General features: G+C 49.4%; 1 protein-coding gene across 1 annotated transcript in view; it reads right to left on the minus strand.

Moving 5' to 3' along the window:
* Window positions 1-14,089, minus strand: part of LOC110513976 (protein flightless-1 homolog) — a 59,788-nt gene that overhangs the window by 22,750 nt on the left and 22,949 nt on the right. Inside the window, exons 17-21 of the mRNA XM_036972285.1 lie at window positions 11,997-12,071; window positions 11,083-11,166; window positions 6,778-6,949; window positions 3,674-3,778; window positions 3,379-3,570 (exon numbers count right to left, since the gene is read on the minus strand). Coding sequence (XP_036828180.1) covers window positions 3,379-3,570; window positions 3,674-3,778; window positions 6,778-6,949; window positions 11,083-11,166; window positions 11,997-12,071 — 628 coding nt within the window. The remainder of the gene's footprint in view (window positions 1-3,378; window positions 3,571-3,673; window positions 3,779-6,777; window positions 6,950-11,082; window positions 11,167-11,996; window positions 12,072-14,089) is intronic.

Consider the following 14,089-nt stretch of genomic DNA (forward strand, 5'->3'; position numbering starts at 1 on the left):
CATTGCGGCTAATTTAATTTCTCTCTGAGCGCCGTCTCAGATTATTGCATGGTGTGCTTTTTCCGTAAAGTTTTTTTGAAATCTGACACAGCGGTTGCATTAAGGAGAAGTAAATCTATAATTCCATGTGTATAACTTGCATTATCATCTACATTTATGATGAGTATTTCTGTTGAATCGATGTGGCTATGCAAAATATAAATATGCATTTTATCAATTAAAACAAACATGTATTGTGTAACATGAAGTCCTATGAGTGTCATCTGATGAAGATCAAAGGTTAATTTTATCGCCATTTGTGCTTTTTGTGACTCCTCTCTTTGGCTGGAAAAATGGCTGTTTATTCATTCTGTGGCTTGGTGGTGACCTAACATAATCGTTTGGTGTGCTTTCGCTGTAAAGCACATTTGAAATCGGACACTGTGGTGGGATTAACAACAAGACTACCTTTAAAACGGTATAAGATACATGTATGTTTGAGGAATGTTAATTATGAGATTTCTGTTGTTTTGAATTTGGCTCCCTGCACTTTCACTGGCTGTTGTCATATCGATCCCGTTAACGGGGTCTCAGCCACAAGAAAAGGGCTTTGTTGATGCATGGACTCACTCTGTGTGCAATAATAATGTGTATATATATATATATATATATATATATATATAGTGTTTAACATGATTTTTGAATGTCTACCTCATCTCTGTACCCCACACCTACAATGATTACCTCATCTCTGTACCCCACACATACAATGTCTACCTCATCTCTGTACCCCACACCTACAATGATTACCTCATCTCTGTACCCCACACATACAATGACTACCTCATCTCTGTACCCCACACCTACAATGATTACCTCATCTCTGTACCCCACACATACAATGACTACCTCATCTCTGTACCCCACACCTACAATGATTACCTCATCTCTGTACCCCACACATACAATGACTACCTCATCTCTGTACCCCACACCTACAATGATTACCTCATCTCTGTACCCCACACATACAATGTCTACCTCATCTCTGTACCCCACACACACAATGATTACCTCATCTCTGTACCCCACACACACAATGTCTACCTCATCTCTGTACCCCACACCTACAATGACTACCTCATCTCTGTACCCCACACCTACAATGATTACCTCATCTCTGTACCCCACACATACAATGACTACCTCATCTCTGTACCCCACACATACAATGTCTACCTCATCTCTGTACCCCACACATACAATGTCTACCTCATCTCTGTACCCCACACCTACAATGATTACCTCATCTCTGTACCCCACACATACAATGACTACCTCATCTCTGTACCCCACACCTACAATGATTACCTCATCTCTGTACCCCACACATACAATGTCTACCTCATCTCTGTACCCCACACACACAATGATTACCTCATCTCTGTACCCCACACACACAATGTCTACCTCATCTCTGTACCCCACACCTACAATGACTACCTCATCTCTGTACCCCACACCTACAATGATTACCTCATCTCTGTACCCCACACCTACAATGACTACCTCATCTCTGTACCCCACACCTACAATGACTACCTCATCTCTGTACCCCACACCTACAATGATTACCTTATCTCTGTACCCCACACATACAATGTCTACCTCATCTCTGTACCCCACACCTACAATGACTACCTCATCTCTGTACCCCACACCTACAATGATTACCTCATCTCTGTACCCCAACACATACAATGTCTACCTCATCTCTGTACCCCACACCTACAATGACTACCTCATCTCTGTACCCCAACACATACAATGACTACCTCATCTCTGTACCCCAACACATACAATGTCTACCTCATCTCTGTACCCCACACACACAATGATTACCTCATCTCTGTACCCCACACACACAATGTCTACCTCATACAAATATTCAAAACCTCCTGTTTGCAACAAGGCACTAAAGTAAAACTGCAACTGTTAAAACCTCCAGGAGGGTTTCTCTCCAGGAACAGGGTAGGAGTTAAAACCTCCAGGAGGGTTTCTCTCCAGGAACAGGGTAGGGTGTTAAAACCTCCAGGAGGGTTTCTCTCCAGGAACAGGGTAGGAGTTAAAACCTACAGGAGGGTCTCTTTCCAGGAACAGGGTAGGAGTTAAAACCTACAGGATGGTCTCTTTCCAGGAACAGGGTAGGAGTTAAAACCTACAGGAGGGTCTCTTTCCAGGAACAGGGTAGGAGTTAAAACCTCCAGGAGGGTCTCTTTCCAGGAACAGGGTAGGAGTTAAAACCTCCAGGAGGGTCTCTTTCCAGGAACAGGGTAGGAGTTAAAACCTCCAGGAGGGTCTCTTTCCAGGAACAGGGTAGGAGTTAAAACCTCCAGGAGGGTTTCTCTCCAGGAACAGGGTAGGAGTTAAAACCTCCAGGAGGGTTTCTCTCCAGGAACAGGATAGGAGTTAAAACCTCCAGGAGGGTTTCTCTCCAGGAACAGGGTAGGAGTTAAAACCTCCAGGAGGGTATCTCTCCAGGAACAGGGTAGGAGTTAAAACCTCCAGGAGGGTTTCTCTCCAGGAACAGGGTAGGAGTTAAAACCTCCAGGAGGGTATCTCTCCAGGAACAGGGTAGGAGTTAAAACCTCCAGGAGGGTCTCTCTCCAGGAACAGGGTAGGAGTTAAAACCTCCAGGAAGGTCTCCAGGAACAGGGTAGGAGTTAAAACCTACAGGAGGGTTTCTCTCCAGGAACAGGGTTGGAGTGAAAACCTACAGGAGGGTTTCTCTCCAGGAACAGGGTTGGAGTGAAAACCTACAGGAGGTTCTCTCTCCAGGAACAGGGTAAGAGTTAAAACCTACAGGAGGGTATGTCTCCAGGAACAGGGTAGGAATTAAAACCTACAGGAGGGTTTCTCTCTCCAGGAACAGGGTAGGAGTTAAAACTTCCAGGAGGGTTTCTCTCCAGAAACAGGGTTGGAGTGAAAACCTACAGGAGGGTTTCTCTCCAGGAACAGGGTAGGAGTTAAAACCAACAGGAGGGTATGTCTCCAGGAACAGGGTAGGAGTTAAAACCTACAGGAGGGTTTCTCTCCAGGAACAGGGTAGGAGTTAAAACCTCCAGGAGGGTTTCTCTCCAGGAACAGGGTAGGAGTTAAAACCTACAGGAGGGTTTCTCTCCAGGAACAGGGTAGGAGTTAAAACCTACAGGAGGGTCTCTCTCCAGGAACAGGGTAGGAGTTAAAACCTCCAGGAGGGTTTCTCTCCAGGAACAGGGTAGGAGTTAAAACCTACAGGAGGGTCTCTCTCCAGGAACAGGGTAGGAGTTCAAACCTACAGGAGGGTCTCTCTCCAGGAACAGGGCAGGAGTTAAAACCTCCAGGAGGGTATCTGCCTACCTGACACTCTGTCCCCTCCAGGTTCCTGGTAACAGTAGCGTGTTTGGGGCGGTGCAGCATAGTGCAGACTTCCTGTCCTAGCTTCAGGGCGGCTGCTCTCACCAGACGAGGAGACTTCCTCCCGATCCAGATAAACACATCAGACAGACAGTCCAGGATGTACACTCCCTTAGTGTCCAGCAGGGTCTGGAGCTAGAGACACAGACAGACAGAGACTGATTATAACAGAACAGGTTACACAGTTTAACTCCCCCATAGTTACCCCATAGTTACCCCATAGTTACACCATAGTTACCAGTCGTAGTTCCGGCAGTTTGTCCAGTTTGACCTTCTCTTTGTGTTCCACTGACAGCTTGTAGTTGATTTGAGGGAGCTCCAGATATCCCAGACCCAGACCCACCTAAACAACAACAACATTAGCCCAGACCCACCTAGACAACAACATTAGCCCAGACACAGACCCACCTAGACAACAACAACATTAGCCCAGACCCACCTAGACAACAACAACATTAGCCCAGACACAGACCCACCTAAACAACAACAACATTAGCCCAGACCCACCTAGACAACAACAACATTAGCCCAGACCCACCTAGACAACAACAACATTAGCCCAGACCCACCTAGACAACAACAACATTAGCCCAGACACAGACCCACCTAAACAACAACAACATTAGCCCAGACCCACCTAGACAACAACAACATTAGCCCAGACCCAGACCCACCTAGACAACAACAACATTATCCCAGACCCACCTAGACAACAACATTAGCCCAGACACAGACCCACCTAAACAACAACAACATTATCCCAGACCCACCTAGACAACAACATTAGCCCAGACACAGACCCACCTAAACAACAACAACATTATCCCAGACCCAGACCCACCTAGACAACAACATTAGCCCAGACCCACCTAGACAACATTAGCCCAGACCCACCTAAACAACAACAACATTAGCCCAGACCCACCTAGACAACAACATTAGCCCAGACACAGACCCACCTAGACAACAACATTAGCCCAGACCCACCTAGACAACATTAGCCCAAACCCACCTAAACAACAACAACATTAGCCCAGACCCAGACCCACCTAGACAACAACAACATTAGCCCAGACCCAGACCCACCTAGACAACAACAACATTAGCCCAGACCCACCTAGACAACAACAACATTAGCCCAGACCCAGACCCACCTAGACAACAACAACATTAGCCCAGACCCAGACCCACCTAGACAACAACAACATTAGCCCAGACCCAGACCCACCTAAACAACAACAACATTAGCCCAGACCCAGACCCACCTAAACAACAACAACATTAGCCCAGACCCACCTAGACAACAACTACATTAGCCCAGACCCAGACCCACCTAGACAACAACAACATTAGCCCAGACCCAGACCCACCTAGACAACAACAACATTAGCCCAGACCCAGACCCACCTAAACAACAACAACATTAGCCCAGACCCAGACCCACCTAGACAACAACAACATTAGCCCAGACCCAGACCCACCTAGACAACAACAACATTAGCCCAGACCCAGACCCACCTAAACAACAACAACATTAGCCCAGACCCACCTAGACAACAACAACATTAGCCCAGACCCAGACCCACCTATACAACAACATTATCCCAGACCCACCTAAACAACAACAACATTAGCCCAGACCCAGACCCACCTAAACAACAACATTATCCCAGACCCACCTAAACAACAACAACATTAGCCCAGACCCACCTAGACAACAACATTAGCCCAGACACAGACCCACCTAAACAACAACAACATTAGCCCAGACCCACCTAGACAACAACATTATCCCAGACCCACCTAAACAACAACAACATTAGCCCAGACCCACCTAGACAACAACATTAGCCCAGACACAGACCCACCTAGACAACAACAACATTAGCCCAGACCCACCTAGACAACAACAACATTAGCCCAGACCCACCTAGACAACGACATTAGCCCAGACCTACCTAGACAACAACAACATTAGCCCAGACCCACCTAGACAACAACATTAGCCCAGACACAGACCCACCTAGACAACAACATTAGCCCAGACCCACCTAGACAACAACATTAGCCCAGACACAGACCCACCTAGACAACAACATTAGCCCAGACCCACCTAGACAACAACATTAGCCCAGACACAGACCCACCTAGACAACAACAACATTAGCCCAGACCCACCTAGACAACAACAACATTAGCCCAGACCCACCTAGACAACAACATTAGCCCAGACCCAGACCCACCTAGACAACATTATCCCAGACCTACCTAGACAACAACAACATTAGCCCAGACCCACCTAGACAACAACATTAGCCCAGACACAGACCCACCTAAACAACAACAACATTAGCCCAGACCCACCTAGACAACGACATTAGCCCAGACACAGACCCACCTAAACAACAACATTAGCCCAGACCCACCTAGACAACATTAGCCCAGACACACCTAGACAACAACATTAGCCCAGACCCACCTAGACAACATTAGCCCAGACACAGACCCACCTAGACAACATTAGCCCTGACACAGACCCACCTAGACAACATTAGCCCAGACACAGACCCACCTAGACAACAACATTAGCCCAGACCCACCTAGACAACATTAGCCCAGACCCAACGAAATAATTAGATGTCAGGGGTCGTATAGTTTGAGTCGTATGGGTGTGAAGTCATCAGGGACGTGTCTGATTAGGGGTCAGGGGTCAGAGGGTACCTTGTATAGTTTGGGTCGTACGGGTGTGAAGTCATCAGGGACGTGTCTGATTAGAGGTCAGGGGTCAGAGGTCAGGGGGTACCTTGTATAGTTTGGGTCGTACGGGTGTGAAGTCATCAGGGACGTGTCTGATTAGAGGTCAGAGGGTACCTTGTATAGTTTGGGTCGTACGGGTGTGAAGTCATCAGGGACGTGTCTGATTAGAGGTCAGGGGTCAGAGGGTACCTTGTATAGTTTGGGTCGTACGGGTGTGAAGTCATCAGGGACGTGTCTGATTAGAGGTCAGGGGTCAGAGGTCAGGGGGTACCTTGTATAGTTTGGGTCGTACGGGTGTGAAGTCATCAGGGACGTGTCTGATTAGAGGTCAGGGGTCAGAGGTCAGGGGGTACCTTGTATAGTTTGGGTCGTACGGGTGTGAAGTCATCAGGGACGTGTCTGATTAGAGGTCAGGGGTCAGAGGGTACCTTGTATAGTTTGGGTCGTACGGGTGTGAAGTCATCAGGGACGTGTCTGATTAGAGGTCAGGGGTCAGAGGTCAGGGGGTACCTTGTATAGTTTGGGTCGCACGGGTGTGAAGTCATCAGGGACGTGTCTGATTAGAGGTCAGGGGTCAGAGGGTACCTTGTATAGTTTGGGTCGCACGGGTGTGAAGTCATCAGGGACGTGTTTGCGTATCTCTTCAGGTTGTCCTCCCAGCACCTCCCAGAAGTTAGGAGGTTCCTGACTCTGCTGCAGGGTGGTGATCTCTGCCTTCCCCTTACGCTCGTTCTTATTGATCTTCTCTGCAAACAGCCTACACACACACACACACACACACACACACACACACAGTCAGAGACATTCATGGGCAGGCACACACGAACACACACACCAGGTAGCAGGTAGGTATCCTAGTGGTTAGAGCATTGGACTTGTAACCAAAGGGTTGCAAGATGCACCTGAACAAGGCAGTTAACCCACTGTTCCCCTGAACAAGGCAGTTAACCCACTGTTCCCCTGAACAAGGCAGTTAACCCACTGTTCCCCTGAACAAGGCAGTTAACCCACTGTTCCCCTGAACAAGGCAGTTAACCCACTGTTCCCCTGAACAAGGCAGTTAACCCACTGTTCCCCTGAACAAGGCAGTTAACCCACTGTTCCCCTGAACAAGGCAGTTAACCCCCTGTTCCCCTGAACAAGGCAGTTAACCCACTGTTCCCCTGAACAAGGCAGTTAACCCCCTGTTCCCCTGAACAAGGCAGTTAACCCCCTGTTCCCCTGAACAAGGCAGTTAACCCCCTGTTCCCCTGAACAAGGCAGTTAACCCCCTGTTCCCCTGAACAAGGCAGTTAACCCCCTGTTCCCCTGAACAAGGCAGTTAACCCACTGTTCCCCTGAACAAGGCAGTTAACCCCCTGTTCCCCTGAACAAGGCAGTTAACCCCCTGTTCCCCTGAACAAGGCAGTTAACCCCCTGTTCCCCTGAACAAGGCAGTTAACCCACTGTTCCCCTGAACAAGGCAGTTAACCCCCTGTTCCCCTGAACAAGGCAGCTAACCCACTGTTCCCCTGAACAAGGCAGTTAACCCACTGTTCCACTGAACAAGGCAGTTAACCCACTGTTCCCCTGAACAAGGCAGTTAACCCACTGTTCCCCTGAACAAGGCAGTTAACCCACTGTTCCCCGGTAGGCTGTCGTCCTGCCCCTGAACAAGGCAGTTAACCCACTGTTCCCCGGTAGGCTGTCGTCCTGCCCCTGAACAAGGCAGTTAACCCACTGTTCCCCTGAACAAGGCAGTTAACCCACTGTTCCCCGGTAGGCTGTCGTCCTGCCCCTGAACAAGGCAGTTAACCCACTGTTCCCCTGAACAAGGCAGTTAACCCACTGTTCCCCGGTAGGCTGTCGTCCTGCCCCTGAACAAGGCAGTTAACACACTGTTCCCCGGTGGACCGTCATTGTAAATAAGAATTTCTTCTTAACTGACTTGCCTAGTTAAATAAAGGTAAAAAGATCTAATTCTTATCTACAATGACTGCCAAGCCCAGATGACGCTGTGCCAATTGGGAGATCTAATTCTCATCTACAATGACTGCCAAGCCCAGATGACGCTGTGCCAATTGGGAGATCTAATTCTCATCTACAACGACTGCCAAGGACAAGATGACGCTGTGCCAATTGTGTAAATAAAGTTTAAATTCAAAAACGCCAGAGTGAGGTGTTTAGAACTGTACATTCAACAGCGCCGCCCCCCCGACTCAGCGGACGCCGCCCCCCCCCGACTCAGCGGACGCCGCCCCCCCCCGACTCAGCGGACGCCGCCCCCCCCCCCCCCGACTCAGCGGACGCCGCCCCCCCCCCCCCCCCCCGACTCAGCGGACGCCGCCCCCCCCCCCCCCGACTCAGCGGACGCCGCCCCCCCCCCCCCGACTCGGCGGACGAATGAAAAAAGCCAAACCTTGACCCAGATAATATTTTTAAAACTAAATCGGCCTATATCAAATCTTTCATTCCTCTCAAACATTTTAGAAAAAGCTGTTGCGCAGCAACTCACTGCCTTCCTGAAGACAAACAATGTATACGAAATGCTTCAGTCTGGTTTTAGACCCCATCATAGCACTGAGACGGCACTTGTGAAGGTGGTAAATTACATTTTAATGGCATCAGACCGAGGCTCTGCATCTGCAAACTTTCTACTTTTAAACTCGGACAAAACAGAGATGCTTGTTCTAGGTCCCAAGAAACAAAAATATTTTCTGTTGATTCTGACAATTAATCTTGATGGTTGTACAGTCGTCTCAAATAAAACTGTGAAGGACCTCAGCGTTACTCTGGACCCTGATCTCTCTTTTGAAGAACATATCAAGACTGTTTCAAGGACAGCTTTTTTCCATCTACGTAACATTAAAAAAATCTGAAACTTTGTCCAAAAATGCAGAAAAATGTATCCATGCTTTTGTTATTTGTAGGTTAGACTACTGCAATGCTCTACTTTCCAAGTACCCGGACAAAGCACTAAATAAACCTCAGTTAGTGCTAAATACGGCTGCTAGAATCCTGACTAGAACCAAAAAATGTGATCATATTACTCCAGTGCTAGCCTCTCTACACTGGCTTCCTGTCAAAGCAAGGGCTGATTTCAAGGTTTTACTGCTAACCTACAAAACATTACATGGGCTTGCTCCTACCTATCTCTCTGATTTGGTCCTGCCGGACATACCTACACGTACGCTACGGTCACAAGACGCAGGCCTCCTAATTGTCCCTAGAATTTCTAAGCAAAAAGTTGGAGGCAGGGCTTTCTCCTATAGAGCTCCATTTATATAGAATGGTCTGCCTACCCATGTGAGAGACGCAAACTCGGTCTCAACCTTTAAGTCTTTACTGAAGACTCATCTCTTCAGTGGGTCATATGCTTGAGTGTAGTCTGGCCCAGAAGTGTGAAAGTGAACGGAAAGGCTCTGGAGCAACGAACCGCCCTTGCTGTCTCTGCCTGGCCGGTTCCCCTCTTTCCACTGGGATTCTCTGCCTCTAACCCTATTACAGGGGCTGACTCACTGGCTTACTGGTGCTCTTCCATGAGTCACTGGGTTGAGTCGCTGACGTGGTCTTCCTGTCTGGGTTGGCGCCCCCACTTAGGTTGTGCCGTGGCAGAGATCTTTGTGGTAAGTTGGTGGTTAAAGATATCCCTCTAGTGGTGTGGGGGCTGTGCTTTGGCAAAGTGGGTGGGGTTATATCCTGCCTGTTTGGCCCTGTCCTGGGGTGTCCTCGGATGGGGCCACAGTGTCTCCTGACACCTCCTGTCTCAGCCTCCAGTATTTATGCTGCAGTACTTTATGTGTCGGGGGGCTAGGGTCAGTCTGTTATATCTGGAGTATTTCTCCTGTCTTATCCGGTGTCCTGTGTGAATTTAAGTGTGCTCTCTCAAATTCTCTCTCTCTTTCTTTCTCTCTCGGAGGACCGGGGCCCTAGGACCATGCCTCAGGACTGCCTGGCCTGATGACTCCTTGCTGTCCCCAGTCCACCTGGCCGTGCTGCTGCTCCAGTTTCAACTGTTCTGCCTGCGGCTATGGAACCCTGACCTGTTCACCGGACGTGCTACCTGTCCCAGACCTGCTTTTTTCAACTCTCTAGAGAAAGCAGGAGTGGTAGAGATACTCTGAATGATCAGCTATGAATAGCCAACTAATATTTACTCCTGAGGTGCTGACTTGTTGCACCCTCAACAACTACTGTGATTATTTGACCCTGCTGGTCATTTATGAACATCTTGGCCATGTTCTGTTATAATTTCCACCCGGCACAGCCAGAAGAAGACTGGCCACCCCTCAGAGTCTGGTTCCTCTCTAGGTTAATAATCTCCACCTGGCACAGCCAGAAGAGTACTGGCCACCCCACATAGCCTGGTTACTCTCTAGGTTTCTTCCTAGGTTTTGGCCTTTCTAGAGAGTTTTTCCTAGCCACCGTGCTTCTACACCTGCATTGCTTGCTGTTTGGGGTTTTAGGCTGGGTTTCTGTACAGCACTTTGAGATATCAGCTGATGTAAGAAGGGCTTTATAAATACATTTGATTAGATTTTTGATTTAGAGGTACCAGCCAGAGTAGTGTTGGTGTGTGTTAGTTACCGGGCCTTAGTGGTACCGGCCAGAGTAGTGATGGTATTAATTACCGGGCCTTAGTGGTACCGGCCAGAGTAGTGATGGTATGTATTAATTACCGGGCCTTAGTGGTACCGGCCAGAGTAGTGTTGGTGTGTGTTAGTTACCGGGCCTTAGTGGTACCGGCCAGAGTAGTGATGGTATTAATTACCGGGCCTTAGTGGTACCGGCCAGAGTAGTGATGGTATGTATTAATTACCGGGCCTTAGTGGTACCGGCCAGAGTAGTGATGGTATGTATTAATTACCGGGCCTTAGTGGTACCGGCCAGAGTAGTGATGGTATTAATTACCGGGCCTTAGTGGTACCGGCCAGAGTAGCGTTGGCTCCTCTCCAGATGAGAATCTCCAGACCCGTATCCACCAGGAAGACAAACCTACAGGAAGACAGAGCATTAGAACTACAGAACTACAGGAACAGAGAACATTAGAACTACAGGAACACAATATTTGAACTACAGGAACACAGAGCATTAGAACTACAGAACTACAGAAACACAGAGCATTAGAACTACAGAAAGACAGAGCATTAGAACGACAGGAACACAGAGCATTAGAACTACAGAAACACAGAGCATTAGAACTACAGAACTACAGAAACACAGAGCATTATAACTACAGAAAGACATAGCATTACAACTACAGGAACACAGAGCATTACAACTACAGGAACACAGAGCATTAGAACTACAGAAACACAGAGCATTAGAACTACAGAAAGACAGAGCATTAGAACGACAGGAACACAGAGCATTAGAACTACAGAACTACAGGAACACAGAACATTAGAACTACAGGAACACAGAGCATTAGAACTACAGGAACACAGAGCATTAGAACTACAGGAACACAGAGCATTAGAACTACAGGAACACAGAACATTAGAACTATAGGAACCATAAAACAGACTGTCCATCTCCATGACAGTGTTGTCAGTCTGTAAAGCCCTCCATGGTGCTGTCCATCTCCATGACAACAGTATTGTCAGTCTGTAAAGCCCTCCATGGTGCTGTCCATCTCCATGCCAACAGTATTGTCAGTCTGTAAAGCCCTCCATGGGGCTGTCCATCTCCATGACAACAGTATTGTCAGTCTGTAAAGCCCTCCATGGTGCTGTCCATCTCCATGACAACAGTATTGTCAGTCTGTAAAGCCCTCCATGGGGCTGTCCATGCTAAAACAGACTGTCCATGACAACAGAACTCACCGTGGGTCCAGGGACGAGGCCTTCAGAGGAACCGACTCCAGACGGATGTTCTTCTTCCCATAAACACGATACAACCTGGAACACACACACACACACACACACACTTAGAGTTGGTACCCCCCCCCCACACAGTCCCCCTCCTCCTTACCTGAGAGCATAGTGTGCCCCCCCCCTCCTTACCTGACAGTAGTGTGTACCCCCCCTCCTCCTTACCTGACAGTTTGGTGTGTACCCCCCCTCCTCCTTACCTGACAGTATAGTGTGCCCCCCCCTCCTTACCTGACAGTATAGTGTGTACCCCCCCTCCTCCTTACCTGACAGTATAGTGTGCCCCCCCCTCCTTACCTGACAGTATAGTGTGTACCCCCCCCTCCTTACCTGACAGTAGTGTGTACCCCCCTCCTCCTTACCTGACAGTATAGTGTGTACCCCCCCCCCCTCCTTACCTGACAGTAGTGTGTACCCCCCCCTCCTTACCTGACAGTAGTGTGTACCCCCCCCTCCTTACCTGACAGTAGTGTGTACCCCCCTCCTCCTTACCTGACAGTATAGTGTGTACCCCCCCCCTCCTTACCTGACAGTATAGTGTGTACCCCCCCCTCCTTACCTGACAGTATAGTGTGTACCCCCCCCTCCTTACCTGACAGTAGTGTGTACCCCCCCCTCCTTACCTGACAGTATAGTGTGTACCCCCCCCCCTCCTTACCTGACAGTATAGTGTGTACCCCCCCTCCTTACCTGACAGTATAGTGTGTACCCCCCCCTCCTTACCTGACAGTATAGTGTGTACCCCCCCTCCTCCTTACCTGACAGTATAGTGTGTACCCCCCCCCCCCCCTTACCTGACAGTATAGTGTGTACCCCCCCCCCTCCTTACCTGACAGTATAGTGTGTACCCCCCCTCCTCCTTACCTGACAGTATAGTGTGTACCCCCCCCTCCTTACCTGACAGTATAGTGTGTACCCCCCCCCCCTCCTTACCTGACAGTATAGTGTGTACCCCCCCCCTCCTTACCTGACAGTATAGTGTGTACCCCCCCCTCCTTACCTGACAGTATAGTGTGTACCCCCCCCCTCCTTACCTGACAGTATAGTGTGTACCCCCCCCCCTCCTTACCTGACAGTATAGTGTGTACCCCCCCCCTCCTTACCTGACAGTATAGTGTGTACCCCCCCTCCTCCTTACCTGACAGTATAATGTGTACCCCCCCTCCTTACCTGACAGTATAGTGTGTACCCCCCCTCCTTACCTGACAGTATAGTGTGCCTCCCCCTCTCCTTACCTGACAGTATAGTGTGTACCCCCCCCTCCTTACCTGACAGTATAGTGTGTACCCCCCCTCCTCCTTACCTGACAGTATAGTGTGCCCCCCCCTCCTTACCTGACAGTAGTGTGTACCCCCCCCTCCTTACCTGACAGTAGTGTGTACCCCCCTCCTCCTTACCTGACAGTATAGTGTGTACCCCCCCCCCTCCTTACCTGACAGTAGTGTGTACCCCCCCCTCCTTACCTGACAGTAGTGTGTACCCCCCTCCTCCTTACCTGACAGTATAGTGTGTACCCCCCCCCTCCTTACCTGACAGTATAGTGTGTACCCCCCCCCTCCTTACCTGACAGTATAGTGTGTACCCCCCCCCTCCTTACCTGACATTAGTGTGTACCCCCCCCTCCTTACCTGACAGTATAGTGTGTACCCCCCCCCCTCCTTACCTGACAGTATAGTGTGTACCCCCCCCTCCTTACCTGACAGTATAGTGTGTACCCCCCCTCCTCCTTACCTGACAGTATAGTGTGTACCCCCCCCCCCCCCCTTACCTGACAGTATAGTGTGTACCCCCCCCCCCCTCCTTACCTGACAGTATAGTGTGTACCCCCCCTCCTCCTTACCTGACAGTATAGTGTGTACCCCCCCCTCCTTACCTGACAGTATAGTGTGTACCCCCCCCCCCTCCTTACCTGACAGTATAGTGTGTACCCCCCCCTCCTTACCTGACAGTATAGTGTGTACCCCCCCCTCCTTACCTGACAGTATAGTGTGTACCCCCCCCCTCCTTACCTGACAGTATAGTGTGTACCCCCCCCCTCCTTACCT

Source organism: Oncorhynchus mykiss, unplaced genomic scaffold (assembly GCF_013265735.2).
Source record: "Oncorhynchus mykiss isolate Arlee unplaced genomic scaffold, USDA_OmykA_1.1 un_scaffold_130, whole genome shotgun sequence".
NCBI lineage: Eukaryota > Metazoa > Chordata > Actinopteri > Salmoniformes > Salmonidae > Oncorhynchus > Oncorhynchus mykiss.